This window comes from Urocitellus parryii, chromosome 6 (genome assembly GCF_045843805.1).
Source record: "Urocitellus parryii isolate mUroPar1 chromosome 6, mUroPar1.hap1, whole genome shotgun sequence".
In the NCBI taxonomy this organism is placed as follows: Eukaryota; Metazoa; Chordata; class Mammalia; order Rodentia; family Sciuridae; genus Urocitellus; species Urocitellus parryii.
Window position 1 is genome coordinate 22,908,307 of NC_135536.1, and position 27,707 is coordinate 22,936,013.

The 27,707-nt window shown below is 36.4% G+C and overlaps 1 protein-coding gene across 3 annotated transcripts in view; it reads right to left on the reverse strand.

Annotated features, from left to right (window-relative positions):
- The window catches only part of Tshr (thyroid stimulating hormone receptor), a 131,396-nt gene that overhangs the window by 42,573 nt on the left and 61,116 nt on the right, over positions 1 to 27,707 (reverse strand). For all 3 annotated transcript variants that reach the window (XM_077799904.1, XM_077799906.1, XM_077799907.1), the window contains exons 2-4: positions 17,190 to 17,261; positions 12,684 to 12,758; positions 196 to 270 (exon numbers count right to left, since the gene is read on the reverse strand). In XM_077799904.1, the coding sequence (XP_077656030.1) occupies positions 196 to 270; positions 12,684 to 12,758; positions 17,190 to 17,261 (222 nt within the window). The remainder of the gene's footprint in view (positions 1 to 195; positions 271 to 12,683; positions 12,759 to 17,189; positions 17,262 to 27,707) is intronic.

A 27,707-nucleotide genomic window follows, 5' to 3' on the forward strand; every position in this document is an offset into this window, starting at 1 on the left:
CTAAAGAGAAGGGGTGGGAAGAAAGTCACAAGAAACAATTCAACTCAAACCATACATTATGAAGATGACCTCATAGTATAAGATCCTAGGGAGATTCCCGGAAGATAATAGCATTAAAATTCTAAAAAACAAAACAAAACAAAACAACAACAACAACAACAACAAACCGTGAAAAGGAAGGGAGTTAGGACTTACAGGAACTTGAGGAGGGGGAGCTCTCTCAGGGCATCAGGCTCTATGAAAGTTAAGCTTCTGGTGTTTCGAATTTCTCTGTAAAAGTTACAAGGAAAACAGTCACCATATACATTTACTTCTGCTTTTACCAAAGAGAAAACAACACAAATCAGCTTTAACGAAAGTCCATAAGAAGAATATGCATCTATTTGGTGGTTCAAGGACTGTTGCTCTCAGAAATTAGTCCCATCACCATCACACCACTCCAGGCTCTCACAGGGACACAAAGGCTGTTCAGCCCTCTTGCTTCATGGCCTTGGTCTCCATCTGTTTGCACTTATGGACTACCTTTCTCTCAATGGTAGTATCAGAGGGTGTCAGTGGTTAACTTGAATTGTCAACTTCATTGGATTAAGGATGCTGATGATTAAGAGGCTTCTGGGTATGTCAGTGAGGGTGTGTCTAGGAATGATTGACATGTATGATAGCAAACCAAAGCAGAGACCCTCCTTAAGCATGGGCAGCACCATCCAATAGGATGGTGGATTGGATGGAATAAAAGTAGGAAGAACAAGGAAGCAGCCGCAAATACCAGCTTGATTCTTCTTGAATGGGTTCTTGATTGCTGCTGTGATCGGCTGAGGATATCTGACTCTCTTCTTCACTCTTCCAAAGTGGACTCTGCCAGTGATTCCCCAGAAGCCTTCAGTTTCCCACTACTGTAGCACCTTTAATCCTTCTTGTTCTGAGGCTTCAACCTCTTGGATTCCGCAGCTACTGGTTCCTCCAGGTCTCCAGCCTGCAGATGGCCATTGTGGACTATCCAGCTTCTGGTCACGTAAGCCAGCCTGATAAATCCCCTTTTTATAATCAAACTTCCTGTTGATTCTGTTCCTCTAGAGAACTCTGACTACTACAGAGGGATTTTTACAAACTATATATTTAGATAGAAAAGAAAAACCTCTCCAATGGTTTGGTGAAAAATTGAGGACAAACATCTATCTGATTAACAGTAGCCAGAATCCTGGCCAAGGTGATGAATACTAAAGGGAGAGGCCAGGTGAATTTCATGATGGATGGAAGCCCTGTGAGAAGGGCAGTCAGGTTCCGTGGATTGGTATGTCAGACGTGAGGTATGCAGTGAGCCTGAGCAGTTCACTTGGATTTATTTTGTGATGTCAGTATTTTAAGACTCTCCAGGATGTATGTGGTGCTGTTTTATGTGTCTGTAATTTACATGCTTAGATTTATACATATGTGTATATACATACATATATGCTGATCAAGAACACAGCATTAATGAAATAAGCAACTCACTAACCAATAAGTTAGAAATGGGTTGTCACTAGTAAAATTAAACATATTCAACATATGTAGACCAGATAAAAGAGCTCAAAGATACTTCCTATGCTTATAGGAAAATACATAAAAATTCAGTAAAACCTGTAGCCTTTCTCCTTTTGGGTTGGCTCCTGGGGCTTGATTCTTTTTTTTAAAAAAATGTATTAGTGCAATATAGTTATACATAATAGTGGGGTTCATTCTGATATATTCATGATATATCCACAAATGCTTATAATATTTTCTCCACTTCAATCCTGGGGCTTGGTTCCTAAAGAGACTCTATATCTAGTCATTGAGGGTACCAATCAGAAAACATAGAATCTGACCTGTGCCATTTTAAAAGCAGTTTTATGGAAGAAAAACTTTTCCATAACATTCATGCACTGTAGGTACACAGTTTAATAATTTTTAATTAATTTACAGAATTGTGTAACTATCACCACAATCCAGTAAAACATTTCTTTCAATGACAAAAGTAACCATTTGCATTCCCTCCCTCATGCCTAGAAACCACTGGCTGTTTTTTCTCTCTCTAAATTTGCTTTATCTGGACATTTCCTATACATAGAATCATCTCATAGGTAGTCTTTTCTGTTTTCCTTCTTTCATTTAGAGGATGTTTATGAGGTTCATCCACGTTGTAGCAAATACCCGAAGTGTCCCCCTTTTACTGAGTCAAATGGGTCAAATGGATCTGAGCTAGAAACTTGGCTTTGTCATTTCTGACTGCATGACTTTGGACAAGGTTCTTGCCTTCTTTTAGCCTTGTTTCCTCATCTGTAAAACAGGGATGATAAGCAGGGCACTGTGGTGCATGCCTATAATCCCAGTGACTCAAGAAGCTAAGGCAGGAGGATCACAAGTTCAAGGCCATCCTCAGCAATTTAGCAACCTCCTCTCTCAAGATAAAAAGTGAAAAGAACTGAGGATGTAACTCAGTGGTAAAGAGCCCCTGAGTTCAATTTCCAGTATCCCCCTCCCTCAAAAACTTTTAAAGTAAATCAAGAATAATAACATAATAACACCACCTCCTTCAAAGAGCTCTTATGAGGATTAAATAATATCTGTAAAAGGTTTGATATGTAGTTTTCCTACAGTTTAAGTCTTCTGTAAATAATGGTTTCTCATTATTTTCACAAGTATAACAAAAGCTATAACATATAAGTCTTGTCATAAAAGTGCTGCAATGTTCTACCAAAAAATTTTTTTAAATACCCTGCTAGGTTAGGTATTTCAACTAAGGACACTGAATATGAAACAGGCCTTGGGAAAGAAGATGAAACTAATTCTGAGAACAGAAAACATCTACTCCCCCTCCTCCCTATACACATAGCTTACTGTCTATAGTAATATAACCTTACTGATTCATTTTCTTAATTATCATAACTTTATTGTTCAGTATAGGAACTTCTTAAAAGAAAGACTCATCAGGGTTTCAACCAAAAGAATCAACCATTGGCTTCCCAAGACTCTGGGAACCCCCTACTTCAAAATCCTCACCTTGCTGTGCCCCCACTAATCCTAAACTATTTAATCACCCCTTCCCCAACCAAGACCCTGCATGGAAAGACTCTCCTTAAGCCAATCTTTAAATTTTGAACTAATTTTAAAACTGAAAGTCCTGTGTTCTGGTCAAACTGGAATTCTCTGTCCTAGACAAACTAGAACCATTGGTCCCCCTACTCCAAAATCTCATAATGATCCTGCCTTGCCCTCCAGAGACTATGAGTCTCCGTAGAGGTCATTCTCTCTTTTTTTTCAAGGTGAGCCATAAACTTTTTACCAGAACTTTCCATTTGGGGAGGAGGCTTCCAGCTGCTGTTAGAGACAAACAGATGTAAAATAGGAGAGATTGGAAATTGAGTGTGTGTTTTACAGTCTGGAAAATTGCTTGATGAGAGATCATTTTGAGCAGGTGGACTTGAGTGGCCTAAAAGTATGTCACAATGGAAGAAAATGCGCCCACAGGAGTCGGATTCTAAGGCAGTGAATGAAAAGGAATCCAAACGTTGTTCTGTTGATTCAATGAGGCTGGCAAGTTACATGGGACCTGGAAGAGAAGAAAGGAGTGGGAGAGGTCTCCAGGAGAGGGTAGACACACAAAAGAGATGGATTTCTGGGGGAGGGGAGGACAGTATAAGAGGAAAGAAAGAATAATGAACAAGATACCCAAGCAGGGAAAAGAAAGCAGCCATCAGCTCAGTGGCTTAAAAAAAAAACAAGTGGCTTAAAAATCTCTCCAGGAGCACAGAAGCATGGAGTGGACATAGATTGCCAGGAGTTCAGCTAAATGGAGAAAGATAACAAATGCAGGCAGTAATATCCTTTCAAAGACAGAAAGAAGGACTCAAGGCAAGTTAAAAAGAAAAAAAGAAAAACAACTCCAGCCAGAGAAGGGTGCAAGAACAGTCCAAATTTGAATGTGTTCCTAGCATACCTGACAGCATGAATTTGTGCCTTGCAATTTCAAGTTAAGCAATTATGGCCCAAGGACGGAGGAGGCTAGCTATATATATTCAGCAGAGCAAGGCCCAAGGATGGAGGAGGCTAGCTATATATATTCAGCAGAGCAAGGTGAATTCGATCGAGAGCTGAAAACACAGAGCACACTGCTAATAATGGTCAATTCTGGTACATGGGTTTGGAGGCAAAAAAATATGCAATTTTTACTTGTTATTTTGTTCAAAAGAAAAAAAAAATTAGAAGGGCATGCAAAAAACAAACAAAAAACCCCCAAACTCCAAAATCTAAATACAGCAAGTAGTATACATTCCATATTAAAATTATCTTTGGACTATGACATGCCAGACAGACTGGTTAAGTGTGCTTTTCTATGGAGTTGGGTTATTTATCTATGCTGGAGAGATATGTGAGGATCTTTGGATTTATTGATTTGAAAAGCTCAGGCTCAGATGATTATAGGGTAGGAAGAGAATGAGTGTGCTCCTCATCACCCAGGCTGTTGCACCAATGAGACAATGAAAGAACAGCTTTCTGTGAAGCAAGTAAAGATCATCCCTGGGCTGGGGTCGTAGCTCAGTGTAGAGCATTTGCCTACTGCGTATGAGGCACTGGGTTCGATTGTCAGTACCACATATAAATAACTCAATAAATAAAGTAAAAGTTCGTTGACAAATAAAAAAATATTTTAAAAAATCACCTTTCAGACAAACAGTGGACTCATGCTTAGAGAGATTAAGTACCTGATCTGTCACACAGAGACAACACTGGGCCTTATCCTCAGGCTTCTAACTTCAAAGACAGTTTTTGTTGTCGTTGTTGTTTGTTTTGATTTTTGTTTTTGAGTTATATTACAAGGATATCATTTGCCAGAGTAAAAAGTATTTAAATGACATTTTGCTGTTTAATTCCACTTCACTGGATTTCAAACAAAATGGACATTCAGGTGAAGAGTGTAACATCAACGTCCAGGAGGCAGTGTGATGACAAATCAACAGATCAATAACTTAGCATGTACTAGGTTTCATCATATGTCTAGGTTCTGGCTTTATTTTTTTTTCGTGTTCTGAGACATATTTGCTTATTCTCAGAGTCATGAACAGAGAAATTGGCTCTGATTGTCCGAGACAGTCAGTGTTGTCCCAGGCACTTGGTCCCCAAACCTAAACCCCAAACAATATGGGGAAGCAGCAGAGGGATAAAAGATAGTTCTAAGGTGGGAAAAAGGAACAAAAGGATGAAGGCTTAAACTCATCTACTATTAAGGAAATTTCCAGCTCCTGATTTCCTTATTTCCTTTCCCCTCTTTGGACTGCAACTGTTTTTTGTGGGGGAAGGAGTACCGAGGATTATACTTGGGGGTACTCACCACTGAGCCACATCCCCAGCCCTATTCTGTATTTCTATTTTAGAGACAGGGTCTCACTGAGTTGCTTAGCATCTCACTTTTGCTGAGGCTGGCTTTGAACTATCTTCCTGCCTCAGCCTCCCAAGCCACTGGGATTACAGGCATGCACCACCATGCCCAGCTGACCTTGGTTATTTAATAGATCATGGTACTTGACTATGACCTTTGACTTTAGAGATGTTTGCCTATGCTCTAAACATCACCAGTTCATGAGTTAAAAAAACATACCAAACCGGGAAACAAGTGGAGGGCCATAGGAAGCCATTGTGACATTTCACCTGCTGCAAAGGAGTAATACCTTTACTCACCCATCATTGGAGTCCTGGCCAACAAAGCTACAAGAAAGGATTTTGAACACTTCCATCACAAAGAAATGATAAACATCTGAGGAGCTAGATATGGTTACTCTGATCTGACTATTAGACAGTGTATACATGTATGAGGACATCACGAGGTATCCCATAAATATACGTAATTTTTAGGTTTCTATTGGAAAAACAAATTTAAAAAATTTAAATAACATTATGATAAAAGCATTTCTTATATTAGTAAAAATATCTAGGGTAACAGACTCTTTGTGGCTACATGGTATTTTATACTTAACGTTTCTTCAAGCTAATAATCATTTGAGTAGTTTATGAATTTTCATTATTATAAATTACTCTAAGACCAATGACTTTTATATTAAATCTTTAATGGAGATTGCTAGAAGGCTAGGCTCAGACAAGCCATTTCCCATCTCCACATAATCTCATGGCCTACCTTCACAGTCTCTTCATCAGGGTAATTGGACTCCTTATATGGTAATTCAGGGCTCCAAGAATCTAAAGTAAAAGGCATAGGTTCTCTGAAGGATTAGGGTTAGAACTGTCATGGTGAGATGGTAAAACCAGACCCAGTTAGTTGTAAAACGAAATGACAAGACTGTGATAGTGAAAATCCAGTGCTTGGGGAAAGGGTTAGTTCCCCTACTCTTCTGTCAGCCTTTCTTATGGAAACCTAATTAACCTTGGGTCCCTATCTTTTGGATTGTCAATAATTTTATACAGGAGTCTGACTACCTCCTTTTGAAATGTAATCACTCCTCTGAGAGGCTTTCAAGGCTAGAGATTTAACAGATGCCTGTGAAAAGAGCCCTCTCTTACGTGTTTCTGTAAACATCATTTATGTTAGAGACCCCACACAAGGCCCTCAGTCATGAAAATTAGGAATTTTTTTTTGAAAGGAAAAAAAATGATAGGTTTAAGGTTATGCCAAAAAAAAAAAAACAAAACAAAACAATGAATGTTGTAAGTAATTGTGGATTAGGGTTCAGAATTTGGAGTTTGTTCTCCTCTGGGCCTGCTGACATAAGGTTTGAAGCTCTCCTTCTCTTGAAATGCCGCTTGCTGCTTCTTGACTGGCTTGTTTCCTGCAACAGTGGCACCACTTCAAACATATTCTATTGAAATGTTGGGCAAAATTTTTCAAATTTGAACAAAACCAGGAATCTGTAGATCCTGGAAGTATATGATGGGAGAGAAGACGGGACTCTTTAGGAATCTGGGATTTTTCACTGCAGGTATCTTTTTTTTTTTGGCTCAGCAAATTCTGAAGGAGTAGAAAACTTCAGGAGGACAATCAAGATTTCAGTTTGGGCTATTCAAAATGAGAGATAATGACTCCCAGCACCAATAAATAAATAGATGAAATGTGCGATATATGGGGGGACATCTGAGAGAAGATGGTCTAGCATACCAGTAGGCATCTAGTCCAGTGCTAAGACAAACCTGAACTAGATACACAAACTTGTGAATTATTAGATAAGGTTACATAAGGGGAGAATACCGAGTAAGAAGACACTGGATTGGATACTAGGGAACTCCAACAATTAGAAGTGAAAAAGGCAGCAGGGATCCTCCAGCAGAGGACAATGCAAAGGACTGACAAGCAGGAGTACAGCCAGGATTGTGATATCACAGAGGAGGCAGGTGTTTTTTTGCTTTTGTTTTGTTTACCTTTTTGTTGTTTGTTTCTGTTTTTGAGTGCTTGCATTAAACGTAGGGTCTTGTGCATGTTAGGCAAGAACACTACCACTGAGCTATACCCTCAGACCTGGAGGAAGTTTTGATAAGAACAGAATTATCCACTCTTCTGAATCTTCCATATAGCCCTGTAAGGTTCAATGGCCACAGGCTTAACAAGTGTTAAAGTACTGAGTGGGTAGCTTTATATTTTTTAATGCTAGCTCTAGGTCACGAACAGAAACACTTTTAGTGCTTATGTTCCAACACTCCATATCACAAAACAAAATCAAAACATGAATTGGGAAACCATCTTAAAGAACCTGATAGAAGAAGGGCGAGCAGGCATTGGCAGGATGGTTAGTAGTGGGAACAATACAGATTCCTGTGTTTTTTCTAGTTCAACCTCCTATTCACCAAATCACATAACCAAAACAAGTCTGAGAGGCAGCTGAGGAAGGAAATACACATACAAAACGAATAACATCTTGTTCTTTTACTGCTGATGTTCCCGTTGAAGCTCTTCAATAAATGCGGGCAAGATGCACTGGCATTTGAAATATGTATTCCTAGTTTAGTATCCAACCTTGGAGAAAATTCAACATGGTTTAAAAGTTCTCTTTTCTAAATAAACCAGAGGGGTTTAATTCTACACTTTTGGATCCCAGGAAGGTTTGGTTGATGGTACTATGTGGTCTATAGATAAAACAAATGATTTCATATTGATATTTGGCTTCATACCTTAACTCCACAAAATCATTCTCAATTCCTGGTGGGAAAACGAGTGATGTTTGAGCTCTCTTTTTCTCCTGCAAGTAGCATAATCCTGTTTTTTTTTTGTTTAGTCACTGATTAACAAATGATTAAAAATAAATGCATTAAACATTTGGGTGTCATGCTTCCAAAAAATAATCTTCACTTTTATGCTGAGCAAATCCATTTGTAGATGATAATCTCTCTCTCTCTCTCTCTCTCTCTCTCTCTCTCTCATACACACACACACACACATATTATGAAAATGTGAAGAATGCAAGATTAATTATTCTTTTATTTTCTAAGATATTAGACGCTCAATACCTCAAATATATATCTTTTTGGATACTTGTTTGTAGACTTATCCTCTTTTAAAAAATATTAATTTTTTAGTTGTACTTGGACACAATATTTATTTATTTTGATGTGGTGCTGAGGATCGAACTTATGGTCTCACACGTGCTATGCGAGCATTCTACCACTGAGCCACAACCCCAGCCCCAACTTATCCTCTTTTTAATTATTATTTTTAAGTTCTCTTTTCTCTAGGAAGGGAAAAATTCTGGGGGAAATTAATATTTATAAGAAAACTTATAACTGACCACTTTATGAGGAAACAAATGAAAGCAATAGAGTTGCTTTTAAAATCAACAATTTATGGAGGGATCTATTACAAATTAGTTGCTTTTACTTTTTGGTGAGAGAGACAGAAAACAGTTTGATAAATGAATTATATTTGGAGTCATCTTTGTTTTTAAAGTTTGTCAACAGCTGTCCCCAATGTAAAGAATCTTGTTTTCTTGGGCCTCAGTATTGTTCTATTTTCTTTGGTTTTGATTTTCTTTCTTACATGAATTTCTTGTGAAAAATGCACAAACGATTTGCTTTCAGTCTTTTCTTTTAGTCTGTGTCCTTTTAGGTCTATACCTTTTTCTTTGAACCTGACTTTAACTGCATGCTACAGGTTTTGGTATGGTATTTTTATTTTCATTTAGTTAAAAAAAATTTCTTATGTCTATTGTGATTTCTTTCATGGTTATTCAGCATGAGAGTTATTTAGAAGTCAGGCTATTTACTGGTCAAAGAACATATTTGATTTTAGTTTTCTGTAAACAATTGACAATTGCTTTGCTGTCCCACGTATGGTCGATTTTAGCAATTATTCCATGTGTCTTTGAAAAAGAGGATGTACTTAGCAATTGTTGGGTGTATTTTTTATAAGTCAAGGTCAAGTTCGTAAATTATGCTATTCAACTCTTCTTATTTCTTATTAGTATAATTATTTACTTTTTTGTTAATCTTGTTCTATCAATTATTGATAAGCTATATTAAAATCAGCTTCCGCTGTGATTATGGACTATTTCTCTCTATAGTTCTGCCAATTTCTGCTTATCTGGTTTGAAGTTATGCTCTCATAAACATTAGATTTAGAATCATTATATTATTTTGGTATAGTAATTCTTTTATCACTAGGAAGAAGCCATTTTTATATATGATAAGGCTTCATACTATGTTATATTTACATAAATTTTCTCTGAGCTAGTTTGCATATCATATATTTTTATCCTCTCAATTTCAACCTTCCTATATTATATGTAAAATATGTCTCTTGTAAGCACCATATTGTTGGATTTTTTTAAAAAGTTGCCAATCTGGTGATCTCTGTATCTTATAGAATATTTTGTCTTTTTACATTTAATGCAGTGATTATTTGGGGTTAAATCTAATATTTATTTCAGCAGTTCTTTATTTCTTTAATTTGTTGCCATTTATCCACATATTTTCTTTTTCTGTTGCTTTTCATTTCTTTCTGCACGGAACATGTTACCATCTGGGATCATTTTTTCTCTGATTCATTTAATAATTCCTTTAATACAAGCTTAATGGCAACCAATTCTCTCAATTTTTGTTTGCTCTAAGAATTATTCTTTTCAGTTTTAAAGAACTTTTTTTTATATGTTAGGTATTTGCTGTTTGCAGATATCTTTGTTGTTTTGTTGAGTTCCATCACTTCTGTTGAAAAGCCTCCTGATTTGCTGTTATTGTCTTCGAAAGTATTATATAATATTTTTCTCTTGCTTTTTAATGATTTTCTTTTTGTCTTTGCATTTTAGCAATTTTACTGTGATGTCTAATGAGATTTTCTTTGTATTCATCTAGTTGGGATTTGTGGTCCTTCTAACATCTGAAACTTGATATCTCATAAGAGAATTGAAAAATTCCTTTCAAATACTGCTTTTCTCATTCCTTCTTTTTTCCTTTTCTTGGAATCCAACCATAGATATGCTCAACCTTTTATATAACATATAGTTATTAATATCTTTTTCCCTCTATGCTTCAGGCTGGGTCTATTCTTTTGAACTCTTTCAGGATACTAATTCTCTTTTGAGTTGTATCTGATCTGTTGTTAAACTCCTGTTTTTAGATCTTTATTTCAATTATTGACATTTTAAGTTTGGGAGTTTAAAAATATATATATATATATTCAGTTGTAGATGGACATAATAACTATTTATTATGTGGTGCTGAGGATCAAACCCAGTGCCTCACAAGTGCCAGGCAAGTACTCTACCCTGGGTGACAACCCCAGCCCAAGTTTGGGAGTTTCTAACTGATCCTTTTTTAGAGTTTCAAGTTCTAGTCTATTATCTCTCTTATCACTTAAATTTTTGAACTCATTAAGTAATGGTTATTTAAAAATCTATGTCTATTAACTCCAATATCTGTATTTCCTATGTATTACTTTCTGTTTTCTTCTCTTTTAAAAAATTTTATTTCCCATAAATTCTTGGCTTTTTATTTCTCTATGTGCCCAGTTATTTTTTACTGATTTAAATCTGGGCTTTAATTTTTGTGAGGGTTTTTATCTATTTCTAGTTACTGCATAATCTAAGAAGTTTTACATAAATAATCACCTTATTTAAGCATTACATCATTTTCATCACATATTATGAAATATGTGATGAAAAACCCCAAACTTCTTATTAGGGATCCTAATACTTCTTATTAGGGAAACCATGTGTTGTTTAATAGCAACTGTCCTTCTTGGTAAGTCCCAAATCTATTAGACTGCTTAGACCTCTGGTTTTCTTTTTAGCTTTTACATGATTGTTCACAATTCAGCAAATGCCTCATGAAGAAAATGTTATTTTAAGGTTTTATTTCCTCTCAAGTCCTTGCTAGTCTGTATAACACTCCAATATCTTTAAAAGGACTTTTCTGTTATGCATCTCATCTAGTTACTCTCAAACTAATGGTCAATCTGATGTATTTAGCCTTTCTGCATTTATGTTTTTCATGCATAAATAATGGAAATAATGATCTCTACTTCATGGGTTAAATGAGGGTTGTACAAATAATGCATATGAGATACCTAATAAACTGTCAAGAAGATATCAAGCATTTATAAATTGATAATTTTGTGTGTATTCATTGTTATGGATTGGATGAATATCCTCTAGATGTTTATGTATTGAGGGCTTGATTCCTAGGATGGCACTATTGGGAGGTGCTATGGACCTTTATGAGATAGACTAGTGGAAGGTCCTAGGTCATTAGAGGCTTGTTCTCAAAGGGGATTGTGGGACCCAGGCCATTCATGGCTCTTGAGGTAAGCAATTTGCTCTAACCTTATTTCCAACATCATATGCAACTTCACCAGTGTCCAAAGTAATACCCTCTCCCTCTCCTCTCACTGATCTTGGATTGGAACTTACAGAACTATAAACCAAACTAAACCCTTTCTCTTTATAAATTGTTTCAGGTATTTTGTTATAGTAACAGAAAGGTAACTAATACACTCACTTTAAAAAGTTAGTATTTCATAATATGTGATGAAAATCATGTAATGCTTAAAGTAATAAGGTGATTGTCTATGTAAAACTTCTTAGATTATAAAGTACTAGAGAAATTTAAAAAATGGTTTTGAAGTATATTAGTTTAATGTGCTAGGCACTGTTGTAAATGCTTACCTGCATTATATCATTCTATATTTACAATAATCAAATGCGGATGGAGCATTTAATATCCTTATTGTACAAATAAGGCTGAGAAAGATTCTATGGCTTGACCATGCTTAGTGGGCAGGCAGAGAAGCCAGCATTCAAATCTAGTTCTTACCAACTCCAGAGATACAGTTATCAACTCCCCTCCCATCTAATCTCACTAAACAACCCTTCCCAATAAAGGAAAAAAAGATGTCCATTTTGCAGACTCTTACACAGGGTCTGGAACCCAGTGTGGACTCAGTATGTATTTATTGACTTATTGACATACACAACATACCAGTCAAATCTCCTGACATAGTAGGAAGAGAATGAATGAAAATCCAGAGTCTTCCAATAATGTCTTTAATTTCCAACTATGTAAGTGAAAAGTAATTAGGATGGATTAATATAAACAGAACAAGTGATGAATTTAATCATACACAGAGGTTTGACTATGATCTAGAAACCAGCTCTCAGGGCCATCTGGAGCCCCCAAAATTATCACCACAGGGTGGCAGTTGCCCAAGTCTATGTTTCACTTTTGCTTGTACTTACATGTGAGTCATTTTGCTCAAATTGTAGAAGGAATGTGATTCCAGCCGCTGCAGAGTTCCATCTATAGATAAGTAGCTGAACATCACAAAAATATAAGACAAAGTAGGAAGTTAGCTGGGCTGTGAACTCTAAACGTACCGTTTTTGACGTAACTTCTTTGTTAGGGGCTTCCCAGATCATGCAACATACACAACCCACATGTGTTCTGACAAATTTTATGCTAAAATTAATAACTCTTTACTTCCAGGTCCCATGATACATAAGCTTTCCCAGAACATTATGTCCAATTCATCTCACATCTCATCCAACTATTACTTCCTTTGAAAGCTTACTCCTGCCTTCCTGACCAGGTTAAATTCCCCATGCATGGCCTCATCGTACCATAAAACATCTCCCTTCACTAATTATCACAGTTTAACTTTCTTATTGTTTGGTTGATATTTGATTTATGTTATCTTATTAGACTATATTCTCTGAAATGAAGAATTGTGTCTGGTTTTGATCACTGAATCTTAAATGCATTTCTTAGTTCTTGGCACATAGTAGATTCTCAATAAGTATGTTAAGTTAATGAATGAATGAGTTACTCAAAGTAGAAAAAAAAAAGACTTAGAATAAGAATCTTTTTTTTGTGTGTGTGTGTGCCAGGGATTGAACTCAGGAGCACTTAACCACTGAGCCACATCCCCAGCCCTTTTTTGTATTTTATTTAAAGACAGGATCTCTTAGAGTTGCTTAGCACCTCACTTTTGCTGAGGCTGGATTTGAACTCGCGATCCTCCTGCCTCAGCCTTCTGAGCCACTGGAATCACAGGCATGCACCACCGCCCTCGGCAGAATAAGAATCATTTTTATTAAAGCACTTAATAGCATGAGATTAGAAGTATAGTATCCAAGAGGATAAAGAGAAAAACATAATGCTTAGTGGAACATTCCATAGGGTGTTGACTATACATTCTCTCAAGACCTCTATTCTTGATTTTGAATGGGGTAGAAAATTCAAGATTTGTCTTCAACTTTATAAGCAGAAGATGACTCAAATAAAAGTTTTAAGTACTGAAAGAAAAGAAAAGAGAAACTCCTAAATAGGACTTGACAGGAATATGTAAGGAATTATGTTTCAAATCGTGTTCTCAAATTCCATCTTATAATGAGAATGACCAATACAGACAAATTCGATGACCATTTTCTATGGAGAGGCTTTTCTATGACATTTGAGAAAATTAATGATTAACAGATGGTGTCCAGTCGTAACCATGGCAGAGATTCTCAACCCCATACACACACTTGAACTACCTGCAGGGCTTTTAAAACACACAGATGTTCAAGACCTGGCCCAGGATAATTAAATCCGTTTATGAGGAATGGATCAAACACTTTTATTTTTCAAAAGCATCCGGATGGTTATAATGTGCAGGCAAAGTTGAGAATCACTGGCCTATAATTTGAGTTGAATCTTCCAGTAAAATATTTTCACTGACACAATGTTATAAGAGGAATAACTCATTGTGGCATGCTGAGCTTTTTATCCTGGTTATTGTGAGGATTCTAATGGCCCTGTGCTTCTTGTTTTGAATGACCTATTCTCTAAACAATTATTCTTTGGTTGATCAGGTCTGCCAACCCTTTGCCCTTTGTGGATAGCAGCATTATATAAATTATTTTGATCCAAATTATTAAACGGAGCAAATAATGGAATCTTTTGAGCAGATTGATTTATTGTTTAGGGACTGCAGGGATTTATCATGCATGAATGTGAGCCATCTAAAAGAGCAAGATTCAACTTGAAGACTGACAAGTTGCTTCCCTAAGTTTTCATCCAATGCATTACACCATATCTTCTACTGAATTTCTTAGGTAAGAAGTGCAAAACCTTTCTCAATATTTTAGCGGGTTAATCCTTCAGTTCATATCATCTAACTGAAGTTTTAGTTTCTCCAACCTACACCTCCTTAAAGGCAGTTATAACTTGATTGTGAAGAAAACACACAGGAGGTACTTTTCAGTGGGGCAAAAGTAGTGATTCCCTGCTCCTATTATTATTATTCCATTTTTCTAACTAGAAAAAAAATCAGATCCACCTCTTCTTCAAATTTCTTACCATATAAATCTTACACGATGACTATAATAACTATATTATTGATTGTCCAAATTAGAAAAAAATTTTGCACCATTAATATTTATGCCAGAATAATGGGTGGGAATTTGTACTGTACCAGGCACACCTAGAGTCACCCTGGTAACCTCCCTCTCTGCCCTGAGCTATACCGTATCTTTAATTATCATTGATGCATATGTATTTCCTATCATTCAACAAAAATCTATGGAACATATACTATATTTAGACATGGACAAACAAACTTATTCTGTAGCCTCAAGGAAATCATAGTAGTTATAAATGAAAGCAAGTAAATGGGATTAACATGCAAGGTGCTTGGTGCTCTGAAGTGGTATAGGGAACACAATCCAGGGGCCCCTCTATTCAAGGCCTCCCTGGAACAAGTCTCAGTGGGGCCTTTGAAGCTTCCTGGATGTTCTCTTCATCTCATCAATCTTCCTCTTATTGACTATTTTTTTTTGCTTCAAACTATATCTTCAAATTTATAACTCTGCCAACTCCATCTTAGTAGGTGACTTTTTAATAATTTTTAGAAAAGATGGAAACCCTATCGACACTACAACTCTAGTGTTCACAGTGCAGAAGGAGATCATCTTCCTGTAGAAAGCCAGTCCTTCTCTTTGGATCCCATTCCCTCCTCAAGGACCACATGCTCTTAAAATTGTTCTCCTTCATCTTCTCCCTCTCTGTTATACCTTTCCCTGGTCTCAGTTCATGACTTTAAAGTCTCAATCTGGGCTCACATCTCTGCTCTGAAGCTCCCTAATCTACTTTTTATTCCCCCCACATACATTACTGTTTCCTAACTAAGTACATAATTTACTTGTGTTTTTGGTTCATTGTCTGGGTCCTCCTATTTGAACATCAGCTTCACGGGAGCATAGATCTTTCTTCACTTGTTCTCTGCTGTCTCTCTAGTTCTTAGAATAGCAATTGGCACAAAGGAGTGGTCAAATAAGTACCTGTTGAATGACTAAAACTTTTGGAGATGATGTCTATGTCATAAAGTCATCAGAATATCCTTGCACTGACAAAAAGAAGGGAGATGAGAGAGGACCACCAAGGAAATCCAAAAAGGCAAGGATTTGAAAAAGGAAAGGCTGTTTAACAACATGAAAGCTTGCAGAGATGTTAGAGATGTTCTGTGAGAGTGATCTCTCAACCTCAGCGCTGTTGACTTTTGGCCCAGGTAGATTTTACTGTGCAGGCTGACTTGTGCAAGGCACAATGCTTAATAGTGTCCTTCCCCTCGACCCACTAGCTGCCGTAGCTGCCCTTTTTCAGTTTTGATAAGCAAAAATGTCAAAATTGCCTCTGGGTGAAAACCACTGCCATGACACAATAATTAATAAATGGTCATACAATGAATAGATTTAGCCAGAAACTGTAACTGTGCAGGTTGCTCCTGGTGGTGGTATTTGGTGTGCCTGAATTACCTAGATTGCCTGTCAGAACCAATGAAGTGAAATGAAGACCTGACTCCTTTCATACACAGGTATGCTATCTGTCAACCCAATCCAGAACTTTGTGTGTGTGTGTGTGTGTGTGTGTGTGTGTGTGTGTGTGTGAGAGAGAGAGAGAGAGAGAGAGAGAGAGAGATATGCTGGGGATTGAATGATTGAATCCAGGGCCTTGTGCATGCAAGGCAAGCACTCTACCAACTGAGGTATATCCCCAGCCCCTAGAACTTCTTTTTCTCCTCACTCTGAGTGTACAGCAATTCAGTTTTCAATGTTTAAAAGAATTTTTTAATTCTATTCTTTTTGTTTTAAGTGAGAGAAGTCTGAAAACAATGGCCAAATTCTTGACCAAATTTAAACGTTTGTATTAGTGGTGACAAGTGAATCAATTGGCTAGATGGATTAGAGATAGATGAATAAATCTGTTTATGGGAGAGATTCCCAGCCAAAGTTTGGGTACCTCACAAAATATGTTAAAACATATCAAGAATGATCAACTTCTTATTGGGGACAGTAGCACACACATGTAATATCACTGACTCAGGAGATTGAGGCAGGAAAATCACTTGTTCAAGGTCAGTCTCAGAAATTTAGCAAAACCCTGTCTCAAATAATAAAAAGAGCTGGGGATGTGACTTAGTAGAGTGCCCTGGGTTCAATCCCCATTACCACAAAACAAACAAAAACAAATAAGAAACTTCTCAAGATCAAATCAATTTAAATTTGCTTTAGGTTTAAAAAGTTATCTAAGAATTAAGATGTAGGGATGTAGCAAAATCAAACGGACATCATGTTTTCAAATATATTTAAAATAAAAATACCATTGAGTCATGCAAGTATAACTACAAGTATTTTCCTTGACAGAACATATTTAGAAAATCACATGTCACAATTTCCAACTTTTCTTTATATTAAAAAATGACTTACATCCTGGAAATATTGGGCAGATTTGAAAATGCAAGACTGGGAATGGTTTTCAGACGAGTCTCTGTGAGCTTCCTATGAAAACAACAGTTATGAATTAGAGAGGACCAATGGTAAAAATTCTAATAATGCTCTTAATTATAAAAAACAAAACAAAACAAAACCTCATGATTAGAAGTACAACAGTTCTTACAACACATATTTCATCTTACATAATCAACAAAATAGTATTCAATTAAAATCATACATTTTTTTCCGAGCAGTGCAAGAGTTGAGATTCAGATACAGAAAATAAATGCTCAAATTTCATCAATGGATCAATAATAAACTAGTATCCTCTGATGCCACATTCCACTGGTTAATTGAAGGTCAGCATAATATATTCATCAGTATATTGGAACTACTGAGTTTCATATCATGTATTTGTCTATAGGAAATGACTTGGCATGCCATCAGTATACATATTACATACATATATAAAGGAATTAAACGTGTTTATTTTATCTTAAAGTTTAAAAATAGTGATATGGTTATGATGGTTTTGCCCAAGCAAAGGTGTCTAGCCATTACCTTGATCTTACTGTCTACTTGCTACCATTGAGAAGTAACAAGGAGCTAATTCTTCCTCAGAGTCTTAAGACATTTTTGTTGGATATGCAACTTAAAGGTGTGGCTTTCCCTCCAGTTTGCTTTGTTAAAAATATCCTTCAGAAGGCTGAAGCTGTTTTCTTTATAAGAAACCACCTTCATGCAATCCAGGGTGCCTCTCCACCTAGATGTTCCATTTGTTAAATTTCCCTTTCTCTAGAGTTGACTTGAATAGAATGCATATGGACAAAGGTGTGCCTCGTGTCCTAACTCACTTGGCAAAAAAGACAATGCCTCACACACTACAAATTTTTCTCCATGGATCTCTCTTTGCCATTTAAATACTGGCATTCACACACCATTTATTTAGTACCTTGTTGATAGCTAGGAGGCTAACATTATGTCTTTTCCCTTCTGACTGCAGGATTATTTCTCAATAATTTATTTCCTTGGTCTTTGTTTTCTATGGACTACTCACTTCTGCAGTGCCTAAAATGTATCTGTAACTTGCCTACAAAATATCAGCAGGATGAATTAGTTTTTAAAAGGACTATTAATATATGTGCATGGGAGTGTGATATGAACAGTAGAAAGGCAAATTTTCAGCTCTTTACAACACCAAGTGTGAAACCCAATGTTGCCTTATCATGATTTCAGAAATGCGTGTCCCTAAGTTACCTGTCCTCCCTCGAAGGTCTCTCACCTACATTCCCTTAATTGGTTTGATTAAGGGCTTATTGATACCGATCCAGGATTCTTAAATTAAAAAGATATGGGAAGAACAAGTAATTCTACTAAAATCTCTGTGTAAAATTGGGGCATGCCAAAGGAAAACAAAGGATAAGGTATGCACCTGTTAGGTATCACCCCAAAAGACTGTGTTTCTTAAACTGAAAGATAGTCATTTAAAGCTGTCCTAAGGCAAAATGTTTTAAGATTGCACACAAGTGCTTGTGGGCAATGGGGGCCTAAACTGTACCATTCACTGACTGAAAATTGAGGGGTGCAGCCTGTGTTCACAAGTAAATAATATGCATTGAATTAAATTGGAAATTAAAATAAAATTGCAGTGTTTTCTAAGAGGTCTGACATGGAACAAAAATAGTATATAAATGTAACTTAACAGACTTTGAGTTAAAGTTTCAAACAATGTTTATTTTCTTTCCCAACATATGAGTTTCTGAAATATATGAATCCTTAAAGTCTCTTTCCTTTACACTCAAAACATACACTTTATATTAGAACAAAATATTCTTTCCAGCCAGATTTCTCACCATAAAAAGCACATAAACCATGAAGAATTATGTATCTAAGAGCAGTTGTCTTAGTAATAATGTTATATACACAATAAATCTTCAAAAATAAAGGAAGAGATGTCAGCCATTTTAGCCTAAAATGAAAGTAAATTATCTGATTGTTGGATGAACTTAATATTGTGATCATTATAGCATTGCCTGGGATGGAAGATTGGTTTCAATAATGTTAAATGAATTATTACAATGACACAGAATCATATAAATTCAAACTCAACCACAATTTAAAATTTTATACATTTCATCTTGGTGTATCCATAGTAACACTACATAATCTAGAAAAATATCCATAGTTAAGTTTTCAATTTTTTTTTTTTACTTTTAGTATCAATTGTTTCCTCTCTTTTCATCACAGATTACCTTAAGCTTTCCTTTCCTTTCTTTCCTGGATTTTAAAATGATTTTTCTGATTTTCCTTCTGAAAGCATTTAGAAAGCACTTGCTTCCAAGCCATCTATTGCTCTTCAAATAAAGAACAAGAATGATTGGCGAGGACTTGGCATCTAGTGAATTAACTAATGAAGACAGCATCTTTAGGGAACTTTTGTTCTATTTCTTTTATTCTCAATAGTTTTACTGCAAGATGAGAGATGAGGAGAATAAATTATTGTAAAAAGTGGATGCCTTTCTAGCCCCAGCTGACCTCGGATACATGAGCAATAACCCATCAGGAGGTTTTGTAGCTGTTCTGTTATGCAGCAGTCGTATAGCTAGAGCTAATTGAAGCATGTTTATCATCAATATGCTTTTCTTTGTCCCTTCGTCTAGGGAAAAGCAGCTGGATGTTCTTTCCATTGTCCACATTTTCTTTATTCAAAGAGTCTTAAGATGTTATGATTCCCCTTAGGTAGAAAGTCAGCCAAGAGCAGGTAGGGAGGGAAGGACATCAGATAGAGTGGTCCTTGAGTCACAGGACTGGAGATAACAAAAACCTTTATCCAAGCATCCAACCATCAGGGAAAATGGGGGCTGATATGTCAGACCTCCCCAGTAGAATTAATTATAATCCCTTAAGGAAACAAGAACAAGGCACAGCTATTTTTTGTGCCCAGATCCACCCTCCCTACTCTCCTATTGTGAACAGGTCATTACCAAAAACCATGTCACAGTCACCCCTTGTGATTGAGTCATCTTGACCCTGGCAAAGAAAATTTGCTGAGGGCTATACAAAGGGCAATAAACCATTTAAAGAGACTTAAAAAAAAAAAAAAAACCACTAAGGCAAAACAAAGGCACTCAAAACCCAAACTCTTTAAGAGCTACATTTGTTCTGTCCTCTCCATGCCTATACTGTTTATTTATCTCACTTTTGGTATAAACTCCTGTCCCTTTCTCTTCTGTGACAGTCATTTCATCTCTGCTGGTCTCTACAACATTCACTGCTTTAATTTTTTTTTTTTTTAAAGAGAGAGTGAGAGAGGAGAGAGAGAGAGAGAGAGAATTTTTAATATTTATTATCTAGTTCTCGGCGGACACAACATCTTTGTTGGTATGTGGTGCTGAGGATCGAACCCGGGCCGCACGCATGCCAGGCGAGCGCGCTACCGCTGAGCCACATCCCCAGCCCCATTCACTGCTTTAAAAGCAGATGAGTGGCTGGGGCTATAGCTCAGTGGCAGAGCGCTTGCCCAGCACATGTGAAGCCCTGGATTTGATTCTCAGCAGAAATCATAAAAATAAATAAATGAAGTATTTTTTCTTTTTTAAAAAAAGGGAGAAATAGGAAGTAAATCAAACAAAAAAATGAGTATGATTATTTGGCTGAATATTTTATGTTAATCTCAAAATACATTTTGAATAGCAGTGGAAAGGAGAAGGACGTAAATATTCTTCTGACAAAAATATTAGAAAAAGTTTCAAGATGTTTTACTATGGGCCAAAGAATTAGCATCAAAATAGTATTTATTTTATATTAGAGTATGCTGGATACTCTACTTATGAGACTCTGCTTTCTATTTGTCTTTGATGATTCAATATAAAAATATTATGATTAGTTTTTCTAAAATATAATTTAAAAACCGCAAAAACTTATTTCCGTATGTTAATGATTAAGGCATCACATATAACTGATTAGGAAAAAGAGTTCATAGCTATAGTTTGATATCCTAGGTGAACTCCGTATGTTTTGTGATCAGAGTAGTTTTAAGATAGAGATATTTATTATAAATGAGAATAAACAATAAACATAAGCTGACGATATAATTTAAAATTTTTTTCTACGATTAACTTAACCAAGAATTATCATTAACAATGTGACTTAGAGTCAAATGTTTCCTTTGGACCTTATTTATGTGAAAATAAAATGTGGTTTGCATTGTAATTTTTCTTTTAAGAGATTTTCAAAATGGAGTAACAAGGCCATCAAGGGTGAAGCACTTAAGCACTGGTTCAGCTGCTGCCTGGACTTTGAATGGTAATATCTCATTTTTCATCTCTAATTTTGTTGATTTAGGTCTTCTCTTTCTTTTGGTTACTTTGGTTAAGGGTTGATCAATCTTTTTTGTCTTTTCAAAGAACCAATTCTATTGTATGGATCTTTTGTATTTTTAAAAATTTTCAATTTCATCTCTGATCTTAATTGTTTCCTATATTCTACTAATTTTGGAATTAGTTTGGTCTTCCTTTCCTACATAGATGCCAAGATATTTGGTCAAACATTTTTTTTTTTCTGGATGTGTCTGTGAAGGTGTTTCTTACTGAGTTTAACATTTGAATTGGTGATTGGTTGTACAGCTTGGTGACTGTAGTGATAAAACTGTTTCTCATATGTCAAAATTGTGAAAAGAGTGGATTTTAAATATCCTCACAATGAAGAAATGATAGGTATACCTGCTGATAGACGTTAATTAGCAAGATTTGATCATTGCAAAATATATACTAGTACCAAAACACCACATTGTATCCCTTAAATATACACAACTATTTGTTGTGTAGATTCAACTTGGCATGACTGTAGCCATCTTGAGTCATGGATCACCATGATTGCCCCTGCATAACCCTATATGTTTTTTCCTGTATAATTTCCCAGCAATCATAAATAGACAAAACTAGTGGGTGGTATGTGTTGCATTACAACTGGAACCCAGCTCCAGGGATGTACCTGAATTATCTTAAGATAAACCAGGTATGTTCCAGTGAGGACAAAGTCACATTCATCTTAATCCACAAATACACCTCTCTTCTCTTTCTGACTCAAATTGTGATCTTTTTGCTCCCCAGGACCATACTATGTCCGTAAATTTCCCAATAAATTGTATTCTACAGTCTTACATCTGTCCTTTCTTTTTTTGTTCTTACAGTACTTGGGACTAGTCCTCATACACTATGACTGGGTTGTTCTGGAACACTGGATTGCTCATAAACATTCATTTAAATTTTAAAAAAAATAGAACATTTTTAAGGGGAAAAATAAACATCATACTTAGTATTACATCTTTCATAACTATATTGTTATGACTGTGTTCCTAGAGGAAGAGTACAAAATCTATGAGAGGGTGTTCTCTGAGGAACTGACCTCAGGTGAGAGGTCAAGGCTTCTGTTTGTGGCAGGGTCTGAAGGATATTAAAATACCATCGAAGGAAGCAGGGTGATGATGAGTTGAGAGTCAGGACTCTGAATTTCCATTACAGAAAAGGGTAGTAGTATTCTCCATCCTCCACAATTAGATATTAAGAGGAGAAGGCAAAGTAGATATGAAAGAAAAGTATATACTACAAAGCACTGAATGTCAGCAGGTCATTAGTTCTACCTTAGATGATGTCCATAAACAAGCTGGTGTTCCGCTTTCTTCTACATAAAAGCCCCTTAATGAACACTGTCCAGTGTTCTGAAAGTAGCTCTCTTTACAAATGGCCATGTGGGCTTTGGCACAGGCTAACATTTTCCCCTGGTTTTCACACGCCTTTTGGTGGTTCAGAAGTTCACCATTTCTCATTAAAATTTTAAAGTATTGCCAGCGAATTGTATCCGGGAAGAAAAAACCAATTCTTGGCTTAGGGAACTTTCAAAGCCATTAGGTAAAAGAGTTAGATGTTCAAGAGAGTATGCACATGTTTATCATTGATACATTATACTCAGAAATATGAAATACCATAGGCAAGCATTTTAGGAGGACTGTGTGTGTGTGTGTGTGTGTACACACATGTGTATGTGAATATTTGTGTTGTTGATTGCTGTTGCTGCTGTTGTTTGGGAGAAGAAAAATAATTGCATTTGAAAAGTGACAACCATGAAGCAAGTTCTTCCCATTCTGAATTTGCATTTCAAGTGTTACCACTTCTCAGTGGATTCATTTTTCTTTCTTTGCTTGTGTTTCAGTGGTTACACAGTGAATTCAAATCATGTTCACCCTACCACCATTTCTGCTGCTCTTTATTTATTCATGTAAAACCAAATTTCCATTTTCTTTCTGCTGAAGTTCATTCTTTTTTCTTTCTTCTCTCTTTTCCTCTTTCATCTCTTCTTTCTCTCTCTCTCTCCCTTTTTTTTTATACAGGTTGGCTAGCAAGGACCTTGCTTGATTTTTGCTTATATGAAAAAGTCTCTCCCTTTAATATGGAAAGATACTCCTACTGGGTATATAACATTCTTGGTAGGCAGTTTTATTTTCATTCTTTACTTTAAAGATGCCATACTGTAGCATTTTAGTCAGTAGTTTCTAGTAATATGTCCATTTTGGTTCTTCATTTTTTTGTGTGTGTGGTGCTGGGGATTGAACACAAGATATTTTCTTCATCAACAAGTGACAGCAGTATGATTAGAATACGCCTTAGTATAGTTTTCTTTACATTTACTCTTTGGGGGGGTTTGTTGAGAGCTTTTTAGATTTGTAGGTTTAGAGTTATCAGTTATCAAACTTGCTCACTATTGCTCTAAAATATTTTTCTATCATTTTCTCTCTCATCTTCTCTGTAGCTCCAGTCAAGTGTAAGTCAAAGTAGTTGACATTGTCACATAGGTCACTGAGGCACTCTAGTTTTTTCCTGCCTTTTTTCTCTCTCTGCTTATGTTTTGTTAGTTTCTATTCCTAAGGTTTCAACTTTTGCTTTTTTTCTTTCTGCAGTGTTCAATGCTCTTAATCCCATCTAATTAATTTTTCATTTTATATATTTTTACCCTTAGAAGTTTCATTTGAGTCTTCTTTCTGGATTCCATTTCTTTCATGCTTTCTTTTACTTTCTTAAGGTTGCTTTTAAGACTTACAGATGTTGTAATGCCATTGCTTATTAATTCCACCATCTCTGCCATTTGGGGTCTATCGCTATTAATGGCACATCTTCTTTGTTATGGTTCATACTTTCCGGACCACTTCTTTTTTTATTCCTATTGCTTAGAAAAATAGCATTATGTGAAAACTTCCATTAAAGAGAGGGAAAGATACACTAAGACCCACTGTGGTAGTAAAAAGATCAACACACATTGCCCTTGCTTTAAATTTGGGCTGGTCTTGGTTATTTGTTTGATCAAAGGATGTGGCAGAAGTGATGCCCTGGGATTCAGAGGTTAGATTAGAAGAATCCTTAAAGATTTTGATCAAGTACCTTGTAGTTTAATGCTGGGAGCCCTGAACGGCCATGTAAGAAGTACAACAGCTGAGACTGCCATGCCTGCAGAATTCGTATAGGAGCTATAATCAAAGTCCCACCTAGGACTAGCACTGGGACAACTCCTGCCAAGGCAGCAGACCTATGAATGAAACTACTGTGGACTCTCCAGTCAAACTCATTTGTCATATAAAAACCATTGAGTGAACTCAGGATACCATAAAAATGATTTAGCTATGCTTTACCCTTATCCCTAACACACCACATCTGTATATGTAATAAAATGGTGGTGGTTTTAAACCTCAACATTCTGGAGCAAGTTATCATGAAGTAATAGATAACAAAAAGACCCACTCTGTATCTGATACTATTTAGGTAGATATTTTGTATTCATGAAATTACCCTTTAGATTTCTGCCTTCCCTAAAATTCAGAAAATGGTTTGGATTTATGTTTTCACTGAAGCATCAGTGATAAAGAAAAAAACAAATCACACCATTCAATAGGATAGCCATAGCCTGTTTGGCAACTGAGCCCTGAAATGCAGCCATGGTTGTGTGTTGCTTAATGACAGTGATACATTCTAAGAAATGCATCATTAGGCAATTTCATTATTATGCCAACATCACGAAGTGCACTTACAAAAAACCTAGATGGTATGGGCCAATCTTTCAATGTGGCCTCTTGATGCAATCAAGAGATTCAGTGAGCATGAAATGTACGAGGCTGCTGTGGGTGTAACATGGCATCCTGTTCTACATAAATTTATTGAAAAGTAGAAATAGTGATAGAAGTAGAGTATAGTAAATACATAAGCCAGTAGCATTGTTTATTTTACTTTTTTATTATATATTTTTTAAAAAATATTTTTTTAGTTGTAGTTGGACACAATATGTTTATTTTATTTATTTTTGTGTGATGCTGAGGATCAAACCTAGGGCCTTGCATGTGCTAGGCAAGCACTCTACTGCTGAGCCACAACCCCAGCCCCATTATGTATTTATTTTTAACTGGAGAAAAGACAAGGTTTATTCCATGTGTATGCAGAAGTTTCATAGTAAGGAGTAACTCACTGAATAGCCAGAGAGAAAGGTTTATATAAAAACTTCACAGGGGGAGTGGGGCATCAGTGGGAAGGTATAGAAAGTTATATTGGGCTTTGGGTTTTTTTGTTGTTGTTTGTTTTTTTGTTTTCAGTACTGAGGATTGAACCCAGTGCCTTTATTTATGTAAGTTGTCTAGAGCCTCCCTAAGTTGCAGAGGCTGGCCTTGAACTTGCAATCATCCTGTCTTAGTTTCCCAATTCACTGGGATTATAATCGTGCACCTCCATGCCTGGATATATATTTGGCTTCTTTTATGCTAATGTCAATGGACGTTTTTTATAGGTGGAAATTTCCCCTATATAAGGGTGGTGTTATGGCAACCTAATTCACTAATTCACACTTTCCTGGAGCTAATGAGGGATTATATATATATATATGTGTGTGTGTGTGTGTGTGTGTGTGCGCGCGCATGCACACATACACACACACACACACACACACACACACATATAATCTCCTGGTGCTAATATATGTTTCCTGGTGCTAATTAATGGGGGAGATATATATATCTTAAGAGATTTATCAAGACACACTGTGGTGTAAAAAGATTGACACACATTATATATCTTAAATATACATATATCTCCTAAGAGATATATAATATATATGGATATGTAGCTCTCCCATATATAGATATTTTATATATTTATATAATTCCCCCCAAGAAAATAAGCTCTATCAGACAGATGTCAATGGCTGCTGTATTTGGGGGACATTTCACTAAAGTTTAGGTTTCTTTCTACAGTTGGTGTCTGTTGAGATATGTTTTCAGTTTAAAATAATCATATCACTTTGGTGGTCTGCTCATTCATTCAGTTCCAACGCCTTTGTCCTATACAGGTGGGCTCCTAAATACATGACTCATTCACACATAGAATGGTGTCTCTGGGAAGCCATCTTCACATTAAGCATGGTAAAGGGTCCTGTCCAAGGACATCACTCCTCCAAATGTCTCTGTATCGTCCTGTATCATCAACTTTTCCTTTTCAACTGAAGCATCCTTCAGGTAAGAATGGACAGTGACACAAATACAATAAACACAGAAGGCTTTCTGTTCTTCATACCTGTAGGAAGTGCCGCCTTCTCCCACAAGCCCAGGTCTAGCCTTCTCTGAGATAAAATGAACAAAGATATTTGTCCCAGATTTGGATAAAACTGCATAAAAGGGCTGGGGTTGTGGCTCAGTGGTAGAGTGCTTGCCTAGCATGTGTGAGGTGCAAGGTTTGATCCTCAGTACCACATACAAATAAATAAACAAAATAAAGGTATTGTGTCCAGAAGCAACTAAAAAAACATTTTAAAAAAACTGTTGTTCACATTAAATCACTCATTCTGTCACTATGCTCCCCTGATTCTACCTAGTATTGATGAGATCTTCATTTTGAGGTGCTTTGTCAAAGAGCTCACAGATTCAAAGGACTGGGGTCTGGCAGATGCAGGCTTGATTCCTGGCTTAGTCATTAACTTTATACAACCTTGGTTTCCTCCTGGTTCAGATCATGATCGGCATGGTTATCTGATTCCATTGCTTTGGGCCTGAGGTGAGGCAGAATATCATGGCGGAAGGGCATGGTGGAGGAAAGCTGCTCATCTCCTGACAGCCAGGAAGCAGAGGGACATATTGTTTATTATTATCAAGTATCCCATGGTGTGCATAATTTATATACACAACTGGAAGTGTAGGAGGTTTGTTAACACCAGAAATAGCATCAATTCATGAGTAATGCTCTATGCAATGATCTTATGACAGCTATGATATCACCAGACAATAGAATTCTTACTTCCATATAATCTTTTTTTGGCACTAGGAATTAAACCCAGGGGTGCTCTATTTGAGCGCCAGTTTTTATTTATTTTTATTATTATTTTTTACAAAGGATCTTGCTAAATTGTTGAGGCTGGCCTCAAACTTGCAATCCTCTAGCCTCCTGAGTTGCTGGGATTATAGACCTGTGCTGCCATGCCTGGGGC